The sequence below is a fragment of the Anabrus simplex genome, chromosome 3 (genome assembly GCF_040414725.1).
Source record: "Anabrus simplex isolate iqAnaSimp1 chromosome 3, ASM4041472v1, whole genome shotgun sequence".
Classification (NCBI taxonomy): Eukaryota; Metazoa; Arthropoda; class Insecta; order Orthoptera; family Tettigoniidae; genus Anabrus; species Anabrus simplex.
This window is the reverse complement of record NC_090267.1, coordinates 288,833,755-288,856,616: the sequence shown is the minus strand read 5'-3', so window position 1 is coordinate 288,856,616 and position 22,862 is coordinate 288,833,755. Positions and strand designations below refer to the sequence as shown.

General features: G+C 40.9%; 1 protein-coding gene across 1 annotated transcript in view; it reads right to left on the bottom strand.

The window, feature by feature from the left end:
- Positions 1 to 22,862, bottom strand: part of LOC136866273 (ATP-dependent DNA helicase DDX31) — a 318,980-nt gene that overhangs the window by 275,965 nt on the left and 20,153 nt on the right. Inside the window, exon 4 of the mRNA XM_067143097.2 lies at positions 4,405 to 4,625. Within this exon, the coding sequence (XP_066999198.2) occupies positions 4,405 to 4,625 (221 nt within the window). The remainder of the gene's footprint in view (positions 1 to 4,404; positions 4,626 to 22,862) is intronic.

The window sequence follows — 22,862 nt, the reverse complement described above, 5'->3', positions numbered from 1 at the left end:
CTCTTGATAAACTCACGTGGAAGCAAAGCTATCCTGTTAACAGTAACAGCTCTTCATAGCAACTAAACAAGGTCATTTCTCATACAGACACAAAGAACCAGGAGCACTAGCAGAAGCAACCAAGACAAAATCTTGATGAGGAAACACATAGAAGAGGGTAAGAGAGATTACATGTTTAATATGGAAACACTAATGGAGCCATCGCGAGTAGTATAACTTCGGGACTTTATCGTCAGCTCTTTACCGGAATGTTAGGGAAACGTCTTCTCGCCACTGACAGCAGGTCTTATGATAGTCTACTTGAAGCAATTGGTAGTACTGACGGTAACAGTGCTGTAAAGTTTAAAATACTACGAGCGCTAAGTCCTCTGCATCTGTTACGAAACTGACAATTATTTCATAATGGTTGATAAGGTACTCATCGGCAAATATTAACGATTTCAACGGTTATGAGGAGAGACAGTGCCAATTTAGTACAACACTACGTCCAACGACACTCACAGGGGCGAAGCGTCAGGGGAGACAGGGTAGACAGCGTGTACCCTTAACATTTTGTAAACGAAATACTGTCTAGTTAATTCAGTTATTTTTAGGACATTAGTTATTTTCACATTCATGACATTATTATAATCTCCGCTTTACTTATTTTCGTCTCACTTCGGCAATGTTAGGGCTCGCGTCAGTTACACGAAGCACGTAGGCGAAAGTAGACGCTGTCCATTCTGTATATGTTCCCTTTGATATCAGATAGAGCAACACTAACGCTATCTGTAGGTGCTGACTGTGGAACTATGACTTTCCTATAGCGAGATTTCTCCGCCCAGTAGACAGACTTGCCAGCGTCTCTTCTTGCTCTCATTGGCTAGTACAGTATTTGGACCCCAGGTATAAAGGTGCTCTTATTGGCTATCATCTCAGACATGCTTTTAATGTAGTTAATTTGAATTTATTTTATTATAAGACAGTCTAAAAATAAAATAATCATATTCAAATACGAAATGTAGCAAACTTACACCTAATAAATGAATGACAGCATGAAAACCCTTCAAGTACATGCACTTCCTTGCCCACCATTATTAGTTAAGGTATTATAACCCCCACAACTACTGGCTTACATTCTGAATAATGAACTCCAGTGTGTGCATACGGAAACAACAAAATCGTTTAACTAGATGCCGTATATTCCGTTAATGTCAGTTTCTACTGAACGCGCTATTAATGCCTTGAAACGAATTAAAACCTATGTAAGGAAATCAGTGACCAACCAGAGACTTCAAGACGAGGGGTAATAGTTATATTTGCTGAAATGAAGGACAGGCGGATTGAACTCATTTACAAGAATATTGTTTAAGGTGACTTGTACGAAAATCTATTTATTTCTTATTTCTCTTATTAAATCTACATAGCAATATATGACAACTCCCACTGCCCATTTAGTCTATATTTAAAAATAAAACGAGTGCATATAGGATTATAGGTTGTTATAGGATTTGTCTTAGTTTCAGTCATTAATATAATATTGAATGTAGATCTGTATGCGTCGAAAACAAAATTCCATATATACACTAATTAAACTAATTAAACTAAAATTAAACTGATTAAAATAGTTTAAATTTTTTTTTAAAATCTGTCTCCCCCCTTACTTAGTTCACGCTTCGCCGCTGGACACTCATATCGGAACTTAGTCCAAAACGCAAAATAAAAGCAACCAAGCTTATAGGTTTACGTGACTGTCGATATCGTGATCATAACCACCTTCAGTTTCATGCGGAATATGAACCACAGACACGCGATTTTTCAATTCCACATGCACTGGCCGGGCATTGTATTTCACTATTATCCTTATGCTTCCCACAAGTTACATTAAGCAATCACGCTATCACTTCAGATACAGACGAATTATACTCAGACCATTGAAGAGTAAAATTAAAACCACGAAAGCAAAGCTGAAAATTTTTAAAAGCTACGTGAAATCAGTTTTCATCCACGGATCGGAATCATGGAAAATCACACATCAAATCACTAGTAGACTGCAGGTTTTTGCAAATAGTCTACTCGTAGACGTCTTTGTACAATATTATATGTATGCTGACCAGATTTAATTACAATGAAGAATTATGGGAACGGGCATTGAATGATCAGATCAAAAACCAAATAAAAAGAACGAAATAGAATTGGATAGTACACACACTCAGGAAAGAAGACAATGCCATTGAAATACAGGCACGTGACCGAAATCCCCGAAGAGTTCGGAGAAGAAATAGACCTAAGCACTCGTAGAGATGAACCTTTGAAGATGAGGGTAAACAACAGGGAAAGAGATTATGATGATGATGATGATGATGATGATGATGATGATGATTGATTGATTGATTTATCGTATGATGAAAGGAGGAATATCAACTATTTACAAAATATATACAAAAATCCACACATATATAACACACTTTCAAGTTCATAGAAATATTCACAATACTATGTCCAGATGGTTAGTCCACTCAACGGCTTCTTGTATTAGGTTGTGGAGATCTTTCATTGAGCCTCTAAACGCTCTGAGGGGACATTCGAACACTATATGATCCATGGTTTGCTGTTCTTCACCGCAGTCGCATTGAGGAGAGGACTTCCATCCCCACTTATTCAGTATTGCTCCGCATATTCCCTGGCCAGTCCTTATCCTATTCAGTACACACCACTGTCGTCGAGGTGTATGGAAGCCTGCGGGTTGCTCCCAAGAAGTTTTAATTAAGTAATGATGTGTCAGGGAGTTTTGGTTCTGCCATTGATTGTCATGCAGATTGATTGCTGTTCGCCACGATGGTTGTCTGGACTTTAAGCGCTGCGGTAATAATACTGGACAACCTGAATGTATTGGCAACAGTGGGCTGTTTTTAATTTTCTTCCATGTGTTCAGCAATGACTGAGATCTTCTTAGGGGTGGTAGTTAAATGTTACTTAGAACCGATAGCCAATGCGTGTTAGTAGATCGAATACATCCTGTGATGAGACGCATTGCTTGATTGAGCTGCGTGCCAATTATTTTAGTGTGAGCACTGTTTAACCTTGTAGAACAGCAGTATTCTGCAACTGAGTACGAAAGAGCTGTGGGTCTAAGGACTGTTGCATTGGTACCCCAGGTGATCCGTGTTAACTTTTGTAATATGTTGTTCCGGGTTTTAATTTTAGCTGCTACGATCTTGAGATGCATTTTCTATGTCAGTGATCTGTCCAGGGTCACCCCTAGGTATTTAGGGTTACCGGTACTTCAGTACTGGAGAATCTCATCTCTGAAACTAATTGTGGATTGTAATTTGCATGTTTGTTCTGCAGATTGAAAGTTGATACAACAGTCTTTTGAGGATTCGGTCGAAGAGAATTTTGTTTGAAAGCTTTGATCCTGGGATATCAAGGCAATGTCATCAGCGTAAATAAATTTCTTGGACTTGGTATTTGGAAGATCGTGTGTGTACAAATTAAAAAGGAGTGGAGCCAGCACGGATCCCTGTGGGAGACCGCCATTTATTTTGTGCACCCTACTTGTAGAGTTTTCTGAAAAAGGAAATACCTATTGCTCAGCATATTGCCTGTTAGAGTGGTTAGTTTCCGACAAGGGATGACACTAATGAATTTGAGCAGCAGTTTTTCACGCCAAACGGTATCATGAGCATCAGTTAGATCTAAGAAGACACCCATGCTTATCAACTTCTTCTCAAAGCCATTTTCCATATGAGTTGCTAATGCCAGCACCTGTTCCTCACATCCTCTTCCTGGTCTAAATCCAACTTGCTCTATAGGGACAACCTGCTGAGGAGATTCTACTGTGTATCAGTCTCTCTAGCAGCTTGAATGTGACACTAAGGACTGCAATGGGACGGTAGTTTTCAACTTTTGAAGGAAAATACTTGGATGATATTATTATTATTATTATTATTGTTGTTGTTGTTTTAAGGGGACAAACATCGAGGTTATCGGTCTAAAAGGGAAATACCTGGAGAGAAGTGAAGAGGAGTACGAGCAATGGAGCGAGATGGCTCAGCTTCGTGGATACCCTATGTTTCAGTGTGTGCTAAAGGAAATAAATTATAAACTGTACCGTGAAATACGAATAAAGCTATTGCATGTTACAGTACATACAATAGTTTGTTAGCGCATTTCTCTGCACTATGCCAGTTGGGATCCCCAGTTCTGCGAAATAACATTGGTTAAGACGCAACTCACGACTGAAGTAACTGATAGTCATTCTACGAATTATAAGAAATCCATACACTGGGAAATATAACGTACTGCAACATGCTGAATTTAAATATATCCGACCCCAAGAGATTAAGAGTATTACATATAACCGAAACCAGTCATGAACAATATTATTTATCACAGTGTCTTGAAACAACAATAACAACTCACCTAGCGACGTCTCGCTCGTATCCCATGTCAAGTAGGCGATCCGCTTCGTCCAGGACGAGCCACTTCACGTGACTCAGGTTGAGAGAACGGGTATGCGACACGTGATCCACGAGGCGGCCTGGAGTCCCAACAAGGATGGTGATTCCTTTACGAAGACGAGCTTTTTCTGACTTACGCTTTTCACCACCCACTAGATAACCGGGTACCAGTCGCATGAAAGGCTGTGAACAATAATATACCATCCATCCATTATAGAATTTGGTCACCTTATTTTCTGTTGCACTTTTACTGTGTTTGTGATTTGGAATAAATTCTACCGAATGCTGCCATACACCAAGCATACCAATCCGCTATCAATAATAATCAATGTGGCATCTATGCCACGCATAAATAAATGGCATTTCACACGAGAAACCTTTCTTCATTAATGTGTAATTAAGTTAACATTCGGAATGCATCTTAGAAAAATGGGGAAAAAAGGCCAGAAAAGTAGAAGCATCTCTTAAGTACCAGTATATATGAAACATGATCCACATGGACTGATAACAAATGTGTAAAAAAAAAAAACTGAAAACACAATGTATCATAGGCTATAACCGTTCAAATAAATATATGTATTTCAACAATTATAATATTAAGATAATTTACTTCATGTTTTCCGGTTCCTTTATTTATACGACGCTAATAAAAGGTCCGAGCAAAGCAGTTTAGGCAAGAATATCTTGGTCTGGATGTAAATAATTGAATGATTGTGCAAAATATATTTTTTTAATTAAAAACAAACAAATCTCACCAATTTTTTACAGTAAATTTGTTAACTATATTCATACAGAAACATTTAAAGACTGCACGGTTCTACATGTTAAATTACATTGGTTCATTTTCCAAATTCTTGATTTCATAACGGTTTTGATTTAATGGCTTGAATGTTCATAAACCCGCATTTGCTGTTTAAATTTATCAAGTTCATTTCGGGGGGACGTATTCACTACTGCGTGCTTCTGTGGTAGTTAGTAATGTGATGTCTTGTGTGTAGGTGAAGACGTGTATTAGGACGATCACAAACACCCAGTCTCCGAGCTGGAAGTATAAACCCAACGTGTTTAACATACCCGGCCCGTAGTTCAAACGAACCCCGGACCCTACGCCAGTACGCTGACCATTCATCCTAGAAGCCGGACTTTCAGATATACTTTAGAACCGGAAATAAACATTCTAAAGAAAATGTTCTAGACTTCATGGCAAAGAATTCAAATAAATGATTCTTTTTTAACACAATATTCCGTCTCTAGTCTCATTTTTTTCGCTTACAGTCATACAGAACTTCGTCCCCAGACGTTGTTGCCCATTCATGTTTGTAAATGGACAGTTCTTGTTACCAATAAAAATAGTTCATCAGTTTGAATTTTCCTTAGAATAAAACCGTTATTGAATCAATCAATTAAAAGACTCTGAAGCACAAAAAGGAATGCTCGCCAAGGGAACCTCTAACACGAGGAAAACCTGACATATGTAGTAGAGATTCAGAGGCAGAGGAATTGAAAGAAAAACACAACAGATGTGGGGCATCTACTTCCTAACATACACATCTCAGCTGTTTTTGCTACCCCCACCTAAAATGGAGGAATGGAGCGAAGTTAATTAGTCTAAAATTGTATTCGGACATCACAAGTCCCACATCATATCGTTCTGTTAGCCAGTTAATTGTTAATAGTTTGATGGTGCTCTCGCGAGGTACTTATTCTAACATTACAACACACCCACACGTTTTATGAGAACGTATTTTAAACTACATAAATTGGTATAATAAACGTTATTATAATGTATATTTATTTGCGTGAAGTGTTATACTATAGTGTAATGGAGTGTGAGGATGAATTGATCTTAAACCGATTGTATGGAACACCATACATTTATAAGCAGACGTTAGGAAACAGTAAAATTTGCTGCAGAATAATATTCATACATTTGTGTACACTAATGATAAATAATATTAAACTTTTTATACCTTTCTTCTATACGAACAGATAGTAAGCCTACAAGTTTTACCATTTAAGAAAGCACGCATCAGTGAATATACTTCAACTTAAATCTCAAGATTGGTACGAACAAATTATTGATTACAAAGTTATGTCAAAAGACAACATTTGGTACTTACGAAAAAAGAAAAGGAATTGTCCTCATCTATAAATTATTTGAAAAATTAATTCGTCACACACGGACTTGAAGAATGAAGTGAAAATGATCATATAAATGAGTCAAAATATGTGAAATGGCCCCTATTTCACATTACCCAAATGCAAGAAAAATGCATTTGGCTATAGATAATACTGCAAATACAAATTATTAAGATAATTGAAAATAAATTCATGTTTATGTATCTTTTTAAAACATGATTTTATAACTGCAAGCTATAAATTAATGACATCCGCGTGTAACATATGAACAAGAATAAACTATTAAATATGAGATACAGCTGGTATTATTTTAAATTTAAATAATCATTCTAATAAATATACAAAAATATGCTCATGTTATCGAGCCACTGTAGGATTTTTCAAAAATGCGACAAACTTGTAAACATCTTTTATAATAACTATGGTGCAAAAAAAATGTATCCGTTTTAAACAAATGACAGAACACTTTGTCGCGTATTGTACGCTGCCCACTATGCCGCGCTTACTTTACTTTTCCACTTAACCCGCTGATTTGTAAATGGCACTGCACTAAAAATGTCTGAACATTTTTTTTAAATTTCGTAACTAAAAATATGTCATGTTTATTTGCTGATGGTGGTGATTATTTCTTTAAGAGCAAGTTCAACTACGCCACCTCCACCTTCGTAGCGTAACTGTCCCAGGACAGACATCTGCTGTCTTCCTCTGTTACACACAATAGCGGTGGGAACGAGGCGGTACAGTTCGGAGCAAGTACTATGACATCATTACTCGACTAAACCGAGCACAGAACCGAGTACATAACAAACACTCTACTTGCAATTGTTTGCTTGATATTAGGCATATCAAATAAACATAAATACAGAAATAAACGTACAAATAAATCATAAATATATAAATATTAATACAGTTATGAATAAAACAGAGCGTCTGTTTTATCACTCTAATTTATTTCAGGTTGACCCAATAAATGCACACACATATACACACAATTCTACTCAATCATGAACGGCCACACTTACTAACTGCTCTCTATTTACAGGGCTCTGTTCTTTTTACACAGCAGGCGGTCCGGCTCGTTGGCATTACCTGGGTACGGTTATAATCCTATTCACTGGCTCGCCTTACTTTCACTTCCCCAAATCGAGACACCCTACATAGCAAGTGCGTGCAGACAGGTAGATTTGAACACAGGCCTACTCGCCACACAACACACGATGACTGTTCCTTGGTTCGATTCCAGTGATTTAAACACTCACATGCAATGAACAATTAAGCAGCAATAGTTCAACAGTGCTAAAACAGCAGGACAGTACTCGCAAAACGACCATTATTGCTGTTCCAATTACACTCACGATAGCTGCTCCGGTCGCAGACTCTACGACGATCCTCGGTCCACAAAAGTACACAGACACACAGTTCTCTCAGGCAGTACACAGTCTTCCGTTCTGCACGCCGTCTTCAGTTCAACTACTCGCTGGATACTCCGACACAGAAACCGCATTTCCTTGTTCAGACCTCGGTGAGACATTAGCGACAGCCAACACCTCTGTTGCCCACAGCCCTGCCACCGAACCCCAACACATCCAGTCCAACTTCGACTTCAACACTGAGTTCCACGGCAAATCTAACACTGACTCCCCCATACAACGCAACACTGACTGACTGTCCGCGGCTAGGCTTCCTTCAGACACAATACAATGTGGACAGACATGGTATGGAAAATACCGTTAGTGCTCTGTATTGCATGGAACAGTTGTTACATAGGATGAATTTCTACTCAGAAATATCAGAGTTTCAGCTCGTCTTCCAGAAAAGGACGAACTTCGGTCTGAAATAATTTGTCCAGCACAAAAAAACACCTCTTCTGCGGATAGAGATGTAGCAGGTACGCTATAGTAACCAAGAGCAAGTTCTCTTAAGGGATTTAAATTATTGCTGGACCAATGGTGAACCGGATTCGCGGTACCTGGCAGCGGATGTATTTCTAAACAATCTATCTTTTACTTTTCTTTCTACGATTGGCGTTGAGAGGGAACGATTATATCCCGTTTCCACTACGAAGAATAATCACAGCTTTCTCTCTCTGAAGTTCGGTCGTGACCAATAGCAGCTTCATATTCTTAGTGAGATTCGAGAAAGGACGAACAAAAGTTGCATTTCCGGCATTTGATGTTATTCGTCAGCGGAAAGGGAAGGAAATGTGCACACTTATATGTGGAGAATATGGGAAGGGCGTTGATTAATCAAGGGTTCGGAGGGAGTTTCCGAAATGCATTACTGGAAATATAGTTGTTTTTTTTTTTTTTTTGCTAGGGGCTTTACGTCGCGCCGACACAGATAGGTCTTATGGCGACGATGGGATAGGAAAGGCCTAGGAGTTGGAAGGAAGCGGCCGTGGCCTTAATTAAGGTACAGCCCCATCATTTGCCTGGTGTGAAAATGGGAAACCACGGAAAACCATTTTCAGGGCTGCCGATAGTGGGATTCGAACCTACTATCTCCCGGATGCAAGCTCACAGCCGCGCGCCTCTACGCGCACGGCCAACTCGCCCGGTAGGAAATATAGTTTAGAAGACAGGAATCGCAGTCGATGATGTACACCAGCGAGCAACGATCACATAATGGTGTTCATTAAAATAAATCTAACATTAACGTGTCACCTCTGAAAATTTCCAATATTCAAGTTTATTTACGTGAGTCTTTACTTTTCGTTATGATACCTCGGTTCTACACAACTAGTCAGATTAATTCCCGACTGTCACACATTCAACTGGAAAGTATAATGAAACCATTTGGAGGAATGCAGCAACATACTGAACAGAAGAGGCCAGAACACTAAAGGGGTTGAGTTCTACCATAATTGTGGGAGGTCTCGCTTGCATTCTGACCGAAGCAGTAAAATGCACACGATTGGCCGTAATACATTGCGACACACATGAAATGCCCCCAACGTTGCATTATCCGGCTTCCATGTGTTTAGTTATCTGCAGAATTCTCAAATGATAAATAATCTGATAATTTCCGGAATGTCATGGAGTACTTCAATCGAGTCGTCATCTTCAGGTCGGTGTCCGGAAATGTGCGGTCGCCACAAAATCACTGACGATGTGTTTGTGCCCGGGTTGGGTCGGCCGAGGAGCGAAAGGTTATCTGCCCCCAGAGAAGTGCGGCCATCCCTCTAAATTATGTTTTAATATTGTACGGACCACTCTCAAATTCTGACAATGCTAATATTTCTAGAAACTTCTATACCGTAGCAGCTGAGTCATTTGTAATAATAATGGCGTATGGCCTCCGGACAGGCCTCGCACAGGTCTTCTAGTAGACAGCCTATAGGCGACCTGCATGTCTGTGAGGATGGGGCCCTACCTACACCGTAAGGTGATTTCTAACGAAAACATCGCATACACCCAATCCCCGCGCCAGACGAATTAACCAATTAAAAAAAATTCCCAAAGCGGCTGGGAATCGTACCCGGGACCCATTGGACCAAAGGCCAGCATGCTAATAATTTAGCCGTGGAGATGAGCGAGTCACCGGCAACCAGCGACAAAATATCATAGACATGGCATTGCCTTTCTAGCATGTGCACTGGCAGTGAAGCAAGATCAGTCATTGATTACCATAAGTCATAGCAAAGCTCACAGCTAGCCGGGAAATTGTTCCCGTTTCAAATATCACATAATTTGATATACTTAGTGGCGAGGAAAAAATCTGAAATTTTAATAATATTTTTGCATGAGTTTCTAGTTATGACATCAATTTAAGCATGGTGGTAAATTTATAAAATATCAGACAGATATAACGAACCGACCTCATTAGCTCAGTGGTAGGACCGCGGGCAAGCAATCCAGACAGAGAGACGTAGCCTGCTGGAATCCCATCGTCGACCGTTCTTGAAATAGTTTTGCGTGGTTTTCCATTTCACTTGTAGGCAAATTCCAGAACGGTACCTTATTCAAACACCAAGGCCACTTCCTTTCCAAATTCCTAATCAGAATCCTATTCCTTAAGGCGAAACAACAATCAAAGCATACATGTAAAACTATCTGTAGGAGCCCAGGCAGGTTAGCGAGGAAACCAAGAGATTAAGCTAACGAGGCACCACCCACCCTTGTGGGGAATTTTTGTGAGTGGGCATAAGTATTTTTTTTTTTTTTTTTTGCTATTTGTTTTACGTCGCACCGACACAGATAGGTCTTATGGCAATGATGGGACAGGAAAGGCCTAGGAATGGGAAGGAAGCGGCCGTGGCTTTCATTAAGATACAGCCCCAGCATTTGCCTGGTGTGAAAATGTGGAAACTACGGAAAACCATCTTCTGGGCTGCCGACAGTGGGATTCGAACCCCCTATCTCCCAGATGCGAGTTTACAGCTGCGCGCCCCTAACCGCAGGGTCAACTCACGACGGGAACACGCCTAGTGCAACACGCCGATTTGCCAGAAAATTCGCTCGGTGAAAGAGAGGTCGAAATAAGTGAACACATGTTTCGGCTTATCCGCAGATACTCGATCGTTTCCGAGAAAATGACGGTCTAAGTTTCCCACGTTCTGTACGTTACAATTAGCGCGTAACAAATCATTTTTTGTTTGTTACAATTTGCTTTACGTCGCACCGACACAGACAGGTCTTATGTCAACGATGGGATAGGAAAGACCTAGGAATGGGAAGGAAACGGCCGTGGGCTTAATTGAGGTACAGCCCCAGCACTTACCTGGTGTGAAAATGGGAAACCATGGAAAACCATCATCAGGGCTGCCGACAGTGGGGTTCGAACATACTATCTCCCAGATGAAAGCTCACAGTTGCGAGCCGCTAAGCGCACGGCCAACTCGCCCAGGCATAACAAGTAGCGCTGTGAAGAGGAGGCGGACCTCCTGTTGATTGAATCGGATAATACGATTACAGCGCTCCTCCGGAGACCTCCGGTAGTCCTCCGATTGAATTCACTGGCGGAAAATTCAAATGCTTTGATGTGGGCAATGTTGCAACGGTGATCGTAGGAGGAATTACAATTTAGATTTCAGTACTAACTCCACAGATGCATGTGTTCCCCTACGTTTGTCATTCAAATGATGTAGTCGCTTCAAGATCGCCTCATTATTTGTTACGTTATGAATAACAGATTTTGATCTGCTGACGTTCAGTTTGCAATAGGTGCAGGTGGATAGAATACTGTAGATTGAATATTGGCATATATTATACTGTTGCAAATGCGTTAACAATATTATTAATACTGGTAGTAAAATAGTTTAAGTGGTAATTATATTCCATTGCATGTAAACATGTATTATATACGATGTTCTTACATTAATTATACTCGTAGCTCATTTATTACGGAACAGTACATCCGGCTCCATGGCTAAATGGTTAGCGTGCTGGCCTTTGGTCACAGGGGTCCCGGGTTCGGTTCCCGGCAGCTTCGGAAATTTTGACCTTAATTGGCTAATTTCGCTGGCGCTGAAACTGGGTGTATGTGTCGTCTTCATCATCATTTCATCCACATCACAACGCGCAGATCGCCTAAAGACGTCAAATCAAAGGACCTGCATCTAGTGAGCCGAACTTGTCCTCAGACACTCTCGGCACTAAAAGTCATACGCCATTTCAATTTTTACTGAAGAGTACGAACTGATTGAAACTGGTTATATGCTGTACCGGGCTGAGTAGTTCAGACGGTAGAGCGCTGGCCTTCTGAGCTCAAGCTTGCGTTTCAATTCCGACTTTGCTCGGAGGTACCTGAAGGTGGTCAGGTGTACCGGCAGTAGCGGCGATTGGGAATTAGAAGTAGGGGGGAAAATGTAAAGACAACAAAGTACCCCAGTTTGTGGGATATAGCGGGGTGGGGGTATATACGTTACACATTAAAACTGAAAAAAATAGCTACTAAATGGAATTTCGACAGAGAGGTAAAGATTCTCAGCCTACCAACTTACCTGTGTTGATAATATTTATTTGAGATTTTGATTCAATACTATACAATAAAACTTTCACGAGAGGAACAATATTACACATGTATTACAATTAAATAGACGTACGGCGTGATTATATAATTAAAATCATTTAGTATTTGACTACAAACTATAAAAAAACTAACTGACACTAAATAGACTGCCAGACTAACGAATGCACGCGTACCCTTCCTCACAGCACATACAAAGTCTCCACTACAGTACTCGCTGTGGCGCTATACAAATCGGTTAACCGCGTGAACGACTTTGTTGCGTATTTCCGCTAATAATTTCGTTATTAATTAAAGCAAATAATTAGCTGACAAGACAACAGGGCTTGTACAAATTGCTTGTTTTAATAATTCCTATAATTCCTTGTTTCATCCAGCTAAAATGGAATACAAATGCAAAGTTTTCTCCACAAAGTAGGGAGGCGACTGTCCCCTCTCGTCCCCCCCCCCCCTAATCGCCGCTACTGTACCGGCACATGAAAGAACTCCTGTGGGACAAAACGTCGGCACCTTAACGTCACAGAAAACCACAGAAGTGGTTATGGGAGTACAATAATAATAATAATAATAATAATAATAATAATAATAATAATAATAATCCTTCCATCAATTTACCCTCCAGGGTTGGGTGTTCCCTCGGATGCAGAGAGGGATCCCATCTATACCGCCTCAAGGACAGTGCCATGGAGCGTGAGACTTTGGGTTTTGTTTTATGTCGCACCGACACAGATAAGTCTTATGGCGACGATGGGATAGGGAAGGTTTGGGAGTGGGAACGAAGCGGCCGTGACCTTCAGTTAGGTACCATCCCGGCATTTTCCTGGAGGAGAAGTGGGAAACCACGGAAAACCATCTTCAAGGCTGCCGACAGTGGGATTCGATCCCACTATCTTCCGGATGAAAGTGGGTTCGAACCCCACTGTCGGCAGCTCTGAAGATGGTTTTACGTCGTTTTCCATTTTCACGCCTAGAAATTACTCTCCTTAGCCGTTCCTATCACATCGTCGTCATAAGACGGCATGACGTAAAGCAAATTTTTACAAAAGTAATCGACAAATGAAACACGGACGATAAATGAGAATGTATATATTTCCTATATTCTCCTTCGTCATACTTATTAAGCAGTATTTACTATGTCGCTAGCACATCCGTTGCGCACCACGGATGGAACGGCAAGCGAGGCACACATTCAGTACTGTTGCTCCGTCCTCCGCTCGCCCTCCGCTCGCGTGCCGAAGCACCGATTGGTTTCCCAGCAACAGTTTACTACCGGAGAATACCGGAGGGAGCGCTCACTCGCACTACCGATTGCAATCATAGGAGCAACTGCTCCGTTCCCAGCTCTATTCGCAACAGTAGCTCCGAGTGTAAGGACTTAGTGGGCTGTAATTTCAAACTTACGTCCATGAATGTAGGCGCCCTATAAAAATCGTTACCTACATAAACAAAAATTGATCTATATCACCGATATTCCATACAATACCCCTTAACAAAGAACGTATAGTCATTCAGAATAATTAACGCATCCTCTCATTTGTTATCAAGAAAATGCAATTATATCGACATATAATACATACCCCATATACCTGTAGGTATAAACCCTGTAGATACAACAAACAATATATCTTAATAGGTTCAGTTGTTCCTCAGAAAAGTACAGGCCCTACCTGTGCAGAACTTACACAGTGGTTCGTTCATTATTATTATCATTATTATGGAAATATTCCCATTATATTGGCGCTAGAATACAGTAATTTCAAGTTAAATTTGAATTCGTTTTAAATTTCTGGACATATGTAAAACACGTGAAAGACGTGGCAGCAGTAAGGGATGATTATTTACGAGCGGAGGGAGGAGTTCAAGCGGTTCAAATCTGTAAATGCTGCGCTGTAAAACATGGCACAAATGACTCCTAACCACTGGTCTTGCGGTGTAGGTGGCAACGCGTCCGCCTGTCACCCGGCGGCCACGGGTTCGATTCCCGGCCAGGTCAGTTTTTTAATTGTAAATTATTAATATCCCTGGCCTGGGGACTGGGTGTTTGTTTCATCCTTAAAGTTCCTTTCCTCGCATTCAACACTTTACCCTACCGCCATTTACATAATACACGCAGGTTTCCTCATATATGGTGCAAATAGGGGCAAAGGATCTTCATAGGTCGACGCCCCGAACAAATAGCATTAAAAAAAGTTAAAGAAGGAGTGTAGTTTCGCGCAAAAACAGCGACGTCATAAATTCCTGAGAAAATGCTCGTTCATTCCTCCCGTATGAAGTTCACACTACGCGCTTGTCATTCAATGTTTTTTTTTTCTTTGCTAGTTGTTTTACGTCGCACCGACACAGATAGGTCTTATGCGACGATGGGATAGGAAAGGTCTAGGAAGTGGAAGGAAGCGGCCGTGGCTTTAATTAAGGTACAGTCCCGGCATTTGCCTGGAGTGAAAATGGGAAACCACCGAGAACCATCGTCAGGGCTGCCGACAGTGGGGCTCGAACCCATCATCTCCCGAATACCATCTTCAGGGTTGCCGGCAATGGGGTTCGAATCCACTATCTCCCGGATGCAATCTCACAGCTGCGCGCCCCTAACCACAGGGCCAACTCGCTTGGTCGTACCGACTGTAACAGCCTGCCTGTATATTGGTGGGAAGTAGCTGGGGTGTAAGATAACTTTCTTCTTTAGCATGCCATTCCTCTGGTTCATACATTTTCTCATATATCTGGTACGTAACACACTGGTTCATCATTGTATTCGAGCTATAAAATCCCTACTCTGAGCCACTGATTGGAATGAGTAGTGTGCATATTTAACGAAATAATGACAGCGGAGTGGTCACGGCAGTCTGCGACCTGGTTATTCCAGTTCTGGAACTTTGGACTCTTAGATCGGCACCGTAGTACTGTTCGTTGAAAGTGAGAAAGTGTGCGGTTTTTCATTTGATCGAGTATTTTATATGATAATATTGCTTTCAATCGCTACATTCCTACTAACGTTTTTGTAATGACCTATGTTGAATTCAGTTAGGAAAACCACCAAGTCAGTCTTTCTGAGAATCCCGTAGCGAAGCACGGGTACATCAGCTAGTAATAATAATAATAATAATAATAATAATAATAATAATAATAATAATAATAATAATATTGGCTTTACGTCCCACTAACTACTTATAAGGTTTTCGGGGACGCCGTGATGCCAGAATTTGGTTACGCAGGAGTTCTTTTACGTGTAATTAAATCTACCAACACGAGGCAGACGAATTTGAGCATCTTCAAATATCACCGGACTGAGCCAGAATCGAACCTGCGAAGTTGGGGTCAGAAAGCCAATGCCTCAAACGTCCGAGCCACTCAGCCCGGCATGCAATGATAATAGTATTAATTATTTCATAACGAAGTAATTTACAGTCATGGACAAGGCCTAAATTATAACATGTTTATATATAAGAAAATACATAATTATGTTTGTACGTAAGAATGCTATGTGTAATATCGATAAATAGTTAAGGTATTAACTGAGGGGCCTAGTTTCGCACAACAGTAGCGACAAGTTTTAAATTCCTGAGAAAATGCTCTTCCATTTCTCCCGTACCAAGTTCACACTACGCGCTTGTCATTCAATCGGAGGTTCTGTTGCATAATTATTATGTCTGTACGTAAGAATGCTAGGCCTATTTGTAATATCGCCAAATAACTGAAGTATTAACGGAGGGGCGTAGTTTTTCACATTAATAGCGACAAGTTATAAATTCCTGTACAAATGCTCGTTCATTTCTCCCGTGCCAAGTTCAAACTACGCGCTTGCAATTCAATCGGAGGTTCTCCGGAGGCAAACGATTGAAAGCGCCCGGAGCCTCCGCTCCGTAAACAACCGCTCCGTTAACAGCGCTAATAACAAGTCCAACCGACGCGGTGGCGCAGTGGCTTTCGACGCGGCTACACACTTTTGCACGCCATGTTCAAATACCGATGCATTTACTTTTCTCTCTTTTTTTTTTTTTTTCCATTTATTTACGTTTGTCTATTGACGATTACTACACGTGCCACCGCGTCAGTTGACCTTATTATGCTCTAGAAGGCACGTAAAGCAGGTCGGAAACTTCGACCTTCATTTACCCGCAAACACTCGAATGTCTACGAATAAACTCAAACACGTGTTTGCCGTTTCGACCCCTCTTCCACTCAGCGAAATTTCTGGCAAATCGGGCTGTTGTACTTGGCAGGCTCCCCTCGTCAGTTCAAAGAGTATGGAACTTAAAAACTTCAGGAAAGATGGACAAATAAAGTCTCGGAGAGAATGGAGGATCTGTCGATGATACTTTCCCCTTAAACTTATAAATTTAGTTTTATTTTCACCTGATGATGATGATGATGATGATGATGCTTGTTGTTTAAAGAAGCCTAACATCGAACTAAAGAAATGCTTAGAGCTTTCCACACAATGGAATGATTATGACAGCATGGGTATTTTGAGCACGCACGTAAAGTTGGAACGCCACGGAGACGTACGGAGACGGTACGCTACCAATGCCTATTCTGTAAAATCAGCCTATATACAGAATGCATGAGCGGCAATGGAGGCACCTGTGCACCGATCACCCAAGAAGGCATTGCGGACGAGGATCGTCCGGCGCCTCTAGATTGGCCTGTCAAAAGTTCTAATCGCGTTCCTTGTGACAACGCTCTACGGAGAATTAATATTAAAAATCGCATATCCCACCAACAATACCAAATAACGGAACAATTGAAGGAAGCTGTTACGGCGGCCTTAACAACGACAGACATAGGCCTAGTTATGCTTCGTAACATACCAAACAGGACATGGCACCGAATCATTTTGTGCCACGCAAACGGTGTTTAACTGACCTTCTGGATGCCAAAAATCCATCCTGGTGAATGTGCATCCATCAAATCTGTCTGATTATTGGAATATCTTATGGAGTGTTGGATTATATTGTGGTATTACAGAGCTGTGTATGGGTGTAGGTTCCAGACCATTAAACGCGCAATAACGTCATAACCTTGCGTACGAGAGCAAGCTTAACCGCACAGACTCCACTGGAGGGGCCTAATTGGTGAGGGAATGATCTGGGGGTGCTTTTTGACCCCATATGTAAGGTTATTACGTCATACCCTTACGTACGAGTGCAATGCTAACCTCACGGGCCACTTTGGAGGAGCCGAATCGGACGGGCCCCTTTTGGAGGAGCCGAGTCGGAAATGTCACAGACCTCTTTGGAGGAGCCGAATCGATCGGTCGCCCATGGAGGAGCCACAAATCGGTTAGGTAACTTGCAGATGAGGTTAAGACGTCATTATGGCGTGTTAACCTAACTTTGCGCACAAACGCTAACCTAACATCAAATACAGGCTCGCCTTGGAGGAGTCCAATCGGTTAGGTGACTAGTAGTTGAGGTTATGACGTGTCAACCTAACCTCGCCACGAGGAACGCCAACCTAACATCAAATGGGTTCCCCTTGGACGAGCCGAACTAGTGAGGTGACTTGTAGGTGTGGTTAACATGTGTGTTAACCTAACCTTGGCCACAAACTGTAACCTAACCTCACACAACATATAATCCGTGCTCGAAACAATATTCTGCGAAAATTTAAAGAGCTTAAACGCATTCAAGCACACACTGATTTGTTTTTGAAAATGCAACTAGGTACACAACTGAAATAAATTTTTAATTCTACTTCAATGCACAAGTCTACTACAAGTTATGTTTCTATGCAAACATCTCATGATAAAGACAAGCAAGAACAAGAAAAGCCTGGACAAGGAGAAGAAGAGAAGCAGGAGGAGAAGCAGAATAGGGATGAAGAAGAGGATGAGGAACAGGAACTTAACGATACTTCACAATCTAAGCGAGTTAAGTTTTTAACTACGGATATTATTGCTGAAACACCTACCACATCAACTGAAGATCTACCTTCTCTGTCTCAGGTTATGATCACACCAGAGTTTCGTAATCAGTTTAAGACTTTCGAAATATCGATGGATCTCTCATTGCTCGTTATATAGAAAAACTCATTACAGGACAAACTGGCACAACCTACGGAATTCGCTATGAAGACGACTGTTTCTGGATAGGTAATGCAAATGTTAAGATTAATGCCAACAGTCTCATCGTTAAAGGTGTTACCTATAAACCTACTTCTTTTCTCACGAATACCTGACAAGGACAATATTTCACAAGATGATCTTAAAAATGTAAAGCAATACCTTTTGCTACTGACGCAACACGACATCATTCCAAGTGGACAGAAGCTGTAAATGCAAATAAGTGTCGTAAATATCGAAAGTTTATTTCTAAGCTGTTTCCGTCACATCAACCGACTGCACGTGGTCTTAATGTTATCTACTAGCCTTTGTTGCCGCATGTAGACGCAAAATACTGGAATGACCCTAACATACTCGTAGAACGATTACAACTTCTAAGAGCTCCTCAAGATGCTGGACACACAGGTCACGAATCAGAAATTCTAGAAATAAAGAGAGTATTACGTCATGCGGGTATTATTCAGTAACTGCTCGTCAAGATAAAACATTATCCGTAAAGATAAGCATCGCACGCGAGTTACATAAACCAGATCCTCGCACCTACTATCGCAGACGCGTTATTACACGCGGAAAAGATAATCTCTGGCAAGCAGACTTAGTAGAAATGATACCATATACCTCTAGCAATAAGGGGTATAAGTATCTACTTACTGCCATTGATGTGTACTCCAAGTTTGCGTTTGCACCTGTGCGTTCTAAGACAGCAGCTCAAATCAAGGACGCATTTAAACATACTGTCGAACTATCAAAACGCTAACCAAGGCTTCTTCAAACCGATCAAGGCAAAGAGTTTTACAACAAGGATTTTTCTTCTTACCTCAAGTTATTTGGCATTCATCACTACTCTACGTATAGCAATCTCAAGGCAAGTGTTGTAAAACGCTTTACTCGTGCACTCAAGACAATGATGTGGCGAGAATTTACAGCTCAAAGTTCTCATCGTTGGACTGAACTGCTACCTAGACTCGTGTCTACCTACAATGATACACCTCGTCGCACTATCGGCACAAAGCCACGTCTTGTTACTAAGAATACACCACGCTTAGGTGTATTCATCTTGTATTCGAAGCGGCTGATCCGCGCCGCCATTGCTTTAAAAAAATGTGATTTCGTTCGCATCAACAAACACGAGTCTATCTTTGCAAAAGGATGAACACCTAACTGGAGTACAGAAGTTTTAAAATCAGAAGTGTTAAGCTTACTAACCCACTTACGTATTTACTTCGCGATCTTTGAGGACAGCCTATTGAAGGAGGATTCTACATCGAAGAACAGTAAACAATATCCTGATCACTATTTTTCGAACGTATAATTCGCCGTTGAGATCAACTGTATGCCAAATGGCTTGGTTATAATAAGAACTTCAATTCATGGATTAACAAAGAGTATGCACTTTAAAACTTTTTTTTTATTCTGCAACCTCTACCTCTCCTTTACTTCTACTGCATAAGACAAGTTTAAACATGAAAGTCAACATTTTTGCTACTAGTTAATTCAGGACATGGTGTAGGGTAGGACTGATATTAAAAAATAAACAACACCTGCATTATGTTTCACAAACCGTATTTATTTTAGTATATATACATTTTTCTTTCTTCAAGTAAATCTGCTCTGTCCTTTCTTACATAGCTTATTTCCACTGTCTTCGATGTTTAATACCACCAATCCCCCCAGTAACAGTTTTCCTTTAATTAAACTGGCAACGACAAGTGCTGCTATCTTCTCAGCAACTGTAGCATTAGGTGACGTCACACGCTGCATGGCTTTATGAAGCTGATTTTCATCAGGTTCACGTCTTGGTTCAGGTTTGTTTTGACGATAAGCAATGTCATGCTCTTTGCAGGCAGCATCTAACATATTAATACCAGGATCACCACGTGCCAAGCGGACGTCAAGTCGAGTTGCAGGGCCACAGTACTGGTAACTAGGAAGATGAGGCCCAAATGTAAGATCAATCACCTTATTGATGAGTCCATGCCCAGCATGCTTCCTCACCTTCTCCCAGCACACTTCCTCACCTTTCTGCGAAAACTTGCTTACTCTTTTCCCAGCCTCGATAAGTCTTTATAAGCGAAGACAATTCGTTAGTTTTATGTCCGTGATACAGTTTAATGAGTTGACATATACGCCAGTCTCACTGAAGGTCTCTTAGCTAAACTCACTTGTTTATGATATAAACGTTGAAGCTCTGACAAATTAGAATCTTGAGCCAACTCACGAGGCACCTTATCCCAGATCTCCTTTACTGCATTCGCAGCTACATTGACCAAAAATGCCGTTGGCAATGCATTCAACTCTTCTTCAGTAAAAGTGTTTAGTTTCCTGTTGCAAGCATGAGACTTTACGATTGCCTTTTCAAATGCGTTACACTTAGTATCAGATAGAAATGACATGACGTCTTTACTCTACAAATGTCTCTTTCACGCTGCTGCCACTTCGACACTGCAATTTACAAATGTTGTTCACATCCCGGCATGCACTGCGACACAACCAATCAAAGAGCATGCACACATGGCGTGAACTCTTTAATTGTTTCTCCACGATGCTCCTTGAGAAGAGTTTTAAATTATGGACATCCTAATTCATGTTCACGTATGTCGATACTTTCATATGCTGATGGTAGATGCTTACGCAACCATTCCTTCTTTTCACAACCGTTTAAAAAAACAAGATCTGCTCTTGACAAGTTAGCGTTCATGATCATAGCTAGAAAACGATAAGGTACTCCTTTTTCTTCCCACTGCAGACCTTTTTTTCTATCCACTGTGTCTGCTTTTTGTCTTCATCTGTTTGCAAACAGTAAGGGAAAGGTGTGCTAAATACTAAACTGACGAGTTTTGGCGCCCACAACACAGTGCAATCCAACACAATCACCTCTTTGAACACAAATTTGTTGCCGTTCACTTTAAAGTCTTGTACATCAACTTTTAATGTTCTTGTCATGATGGATTAAAATGTTCTACTCTCTATCACAGTATCTTAGACTAAAGAAAATATTCTCACTTATAGCATATTATATAAAGGCTTGAGATTACTAGAGATTGACCTTGATAACGAACAAGTCTTATAGCATATATAAAGGTTTGAGATTACTACAGACTGACCTTGATAACGAACAAGTCTAAACATGCATAACAATGTCGATGTGATCGCTGCATGTTAAAACAGTGTGACCTTAGTATGGCACACACTCAGTCCCTCGGTTCGCTATAAACTATCGGACTTTTAAGGTGTGTTGTGAGGTTATTATCACGATGATTAAATACACTATAGAGCAAAGAATATTTTTGGTAGAGTGTTATTTGCACACGAAGAAGAAACCACTTAAAAGGTGCCTTCGAAAATTCCGTAGACAATTTCCCGGTACGACAGTACCATCAAAACGTTACGTGCAACAGATCGTTTACAAGTGGCTCAGTATTGGTTCCGTAATCAATAAGAAAAAGAAGCGAAGGAGAACAGCTCTCACACGGGAGAGGTTAGAAGATATACAGGCAAGACTCCAGATCAGTCCACATAAGTCGCTTCGGAGAGTAGCTCAGGAAAGTGGTATTACACCTTCTTCAGCACGTAATGTAACAAGATTGTTACATTTACAATCTTATCGGACTCATTCAGTCCATAACATACTGCCTGCAGATTTCAATGCAAGAATACGATTTTGCAATTGGCTAATGAATAGTGTCCACGACGGTATTGTGGATCCGAACATTTTTATGAGCGACGAAGCCTGGTTCCATTTGAGTGGATATGTCAGTTCACAGAACAATAGAATCTGGGATACAGACAACCCGCACATTTTACAGCCGAGACCTCTGCACGATGTGAGGGTGGGTGTGTGGTGCGCTATCAGTGCCAACGAATTATCGGTCCAATATTTTTTCAGGACACGATTACTTCTGACCGTTATATTCACAACATTCTGGGACCATTTTTGCTGAACTGACTGAAGATGAGGAAAGGTACGGCTATTTCCAGCAGGATAGTACAACGGCGCATACGCCGCGTAGCTCTATGCGACGGTTACGGGAAGTGTTCAATGATTATCAGATCATCACTAAAGGCTTATGGCCCCCTCGTTCGCCTGATTTATGCACATGTGATTTTTATCTATTGGGAAATCTTCAAGGAAAAGTTTACAGGAATAATCCTCGAACTGCAGAAGAATTAAAAATTGAAATTAGGGACATTGTGCGTTCTATCAGTGTCCATGAACTAAAAAGTTTGTTTCGAAATCTCATTACAAGATGTGA